This window comes from Triticum aestivum, chromosome 4A (assembly GCF_018294505.1).
Source record: "Triticum aestivum cultivar Chinese Spring chromosome 4A, IWGSC CS RefSeq v2.1, whole genome shotgun sequence".
Taxonomy (NCBI): domain Eukaryota; kingdom Viridiplantae; phylum Streptophyta; class Magnoliopsida; order Poales; family Poaceae; genus Triticum; species Triticum aestivum.
Genome location: NC_057803.1, coordinates 14,738,263 through 14,741,114, shown reverse-complemented (window position 1 = coordinate 14,741,114; position 2,852 = coordinate 14,738,263). Strand labels below are relative to the sequence as shown.

Below are 2,852 nucleotides of genomic sequence, written 5' to 3'. Positions count from 1 at the left end.
TCGAGCGAGCGGTTAAAACCTTACAGTCAGTCACAGTTCTCACGTTTCTGCCACTTTTCCTGAATGTGCATGTTCGAACACGGCAAGGCTCGCTTCTCTCCTGGGAATCGCTGTTCGACATGCGTGCGTGTGAGCCCGTCTTTACCGTTTTCCCACTGCAACGCATGCAAACCCTAGTAGGTGCTCCTGCGGCGTGTAGAGAGCCGTCGATCAGCCACGCACGCACGCACGCATCAAAGTGCGGAGCAGCGTGCCTGCCCGTGTACGTACGTGGTGCGATGCGGGCACGTCAAGATGTCTAGTTCACGCCTTCGCCGCCTTCCCCCACCCCCGCCCGCTATAACAGTTCACCCCGGCCTCACCAACCCCCCACCCCAGCTCACTCACTCACTCACTCTCACACACCCACTTTACTTCCTCCACTCTTCAGGTCACATCGGCAGCTGCTAGCCAAGTAGCCAAGCCAACGAAGAGATCGAGAAAGCGAGAGCGTAGCAAGAAGGTGGCATCATGGCGACGGCGGTGCAGTGGCCGGTGATGGTGGTGGTGGTGATGATGGGGGCGGTGATGGCGGCGCGCGTGGGGGCGGACATGGACGCGGACCGGAGCGAGTGCGCGGAGCAGCTGGTGGGGTTGGCGCCGTGCCTGCAGTACGTGCAGGGGCAGGCGCGGTCGCCGGCGCCGGACTGCTGCGGCGGGCTGAGCCAGGTGCTGGACAAGAGCCCCAAGTGCCTGTGCGTGCTGGTCAAGGACAAGGACGACCCCAACCTGGGCATCAAGATCAACGCCTCCCTCGCGCTCGCCCTCCCCTCCGCCTGCCGCAACACCAAGGCCAACGTCTCCCACTGCCCAGGTACGTCTCCCTCCTCTACGGCTCTACCTACCTCCCCACATGCATATCATATCACCGACCTCGTCGCCGACCATCCCGCCGCCGTGTCACGCTCCACGGCACAAATGGCATACGTCTCGTGGCTGTATTTTGGAGGGACGTCTCGTGCAGGCTAGCTATAGATGCCCTGTGGCTTGTTCGGTCTGGCCCGTGACAGGGCCGGTCGCATCACGACTTGGACGCCACTGGCACCCGTCGACGTCCCAAATTACTTCCCTTTCTTTACAGAATCCGGCACACTGCAGGCGCCAACCAACCTATACAGCAAGGCTGTCGATCTATTATGGGAGCCCGTTTCGTTTCTTCATTTGTACTGACATGAACTGAACTACTGAAGCACTACTGACTGTTGGCTATACTTTATGTGTGCAGAGCTGCTGCACCTCCCTCCGAACTCCAAGGACGCCGCCATCTTCAGCCCCGGCGGCGACAAGGGCTCCGCTGCAGCTCTAGGTGACTGAGCCATCCCGTTCCCCACCTCCTCTTCTACCAGACTCGTAGTTTCAAATTGCGGTTTGTTCAAAACTGCGACACTTATTATGGATGAGAGGTTGCACCACTGATTCATTAGCACTGTGAAAACTAAGTTACGTCGAGCGTAACTCGCCGAAAGATGTTTGAACCATAGGACCATAGCCCATGTGCTTGTTACCATCAATGGCGCTTTTCACAGACCTTTTCCCTTGCCGTAACGTACGTGTGTCTGGAAATTAATCAAGCCGCCTGCAACTCATGTCCCTCCGTAGTCCTGCTGCCTGTCACTCTGTCGATCTAACAATAACAATCACTGGTTTCGCTTTCCTCGCAGCCAAGGACAACACGGCGTCGACGGCCAACTCCCGCGCGCAGCAGGCGGCCAGCGCCGGCACCGCCTCCTCGACGGCGACCGCCGGCGTCGCACTGGCGGCGTTGCTCGCCGGCTACCTTGCGCTGCTCCTGCCCGCTGACTTCCTGGCCGCCGCCTCCTCCTTCTAGTCCATCTCCGTACGTGCGCGTCTGTCTCCTCCCCCCTACGGCGCTACCGAAGATCGATCAGGAGCAGGGGAGCCAGGAACCAGTGACTCTGTTTGGGGGAATGAAATGCCTCAAGTAGGATCGATCATGCATGTTGTAGTATGTGACAGAGATGGTAGTGGTGGTAGTGGTTGGTTTGTTTTGGTGCTGTATTGAACTCTTATGTTTTCGCTGTATGGATGACGCAATAATTCCACACTTACGGATGCGGCTATGGATGATGTGTCGACCTGACCTTTGCTTTTCGTTGATGTTTGTGAGAAAGCGCCTGTGATTTGGTGAGGCACTTGATCCATCGATGGAATCAAGCTTTTCGTTCTGATGATGGTCGTTGGGTTCGGGGCTTATTTTCTACTCCCTCCGATCCATAATTATAATAAATAATTATAATAAATGTCGCAGCTTTGAACTAATTAAATTTAGCCTTCGATTAGAACTACAACAATTATTTTGGATCGGAGGGAGTAGTTTTTGTAGGGAGTAGTTTTTGTAGGTAAATACATTGACAGTTACTGAAATTGAGCTCAAAGCACAGTACGGGTCACCGGACTTTGAAATACGCTCGTTACAGTTATCATATATACAAAGCAATCATACGGTCACCGACTCATCGTAGAGCATTTGCACTCTGTTGACCGGTTAAATAGTTTATGTAGCAAATATTGTAAAGGTCCCATATGTCAGTGTGTAAAAGAAATAAATTAGCCAAAAAAAAACTTCGGTGCGGAGAATCGGGTTAGAACCCAAATCCTCACGAGTAATGATAGACCCACAAAGGGTTACGTAATGATTTTACGTGCTTGCTTATGTGGAGAATTAGGATTGGAAGTTGTGGGGTGAAGAGGCCCACCCCACTAAAAATCGGGGGGGGGGGGGGGGGGGGGGGGGGCGGCGGGGGAGAGATTTAGTTTGGCAAGTTACGTAAAGTTTCGTAGATGGTTAAGTA

General features: G+C 54.2%; 1 protein-coding gene across 1 annotated transcript; it reads left to right on the top strand.

Moving 5' to 3' along the window:
- Window positions 1–358: 358 nt before the first annotated feature.
- LOC123084809 (non-specific lipid transfer protein GPI-anchored 14) lies at window positions 359–2,120 on the top strand. Its single transcript, XM_044506320.1, has 3 exons — window positions 359–853; window positions 1,265–1,345; window positions 1,701–2,120. The coding sequence occupies exons 1-3, from the start codon at window positions 511–513 to the stop codon at window positions 1,865–1,867; spliced, it is 591 nt and encodes a 196-aa protein (XP_044362255.1). The 5' UTR covers window positions 359–510; the 3' UTR covers window positions 1,868–2,120.
- The last annotated feature ends 732 nt before the right edge of the window (window positions 2,121–2,852 follow it).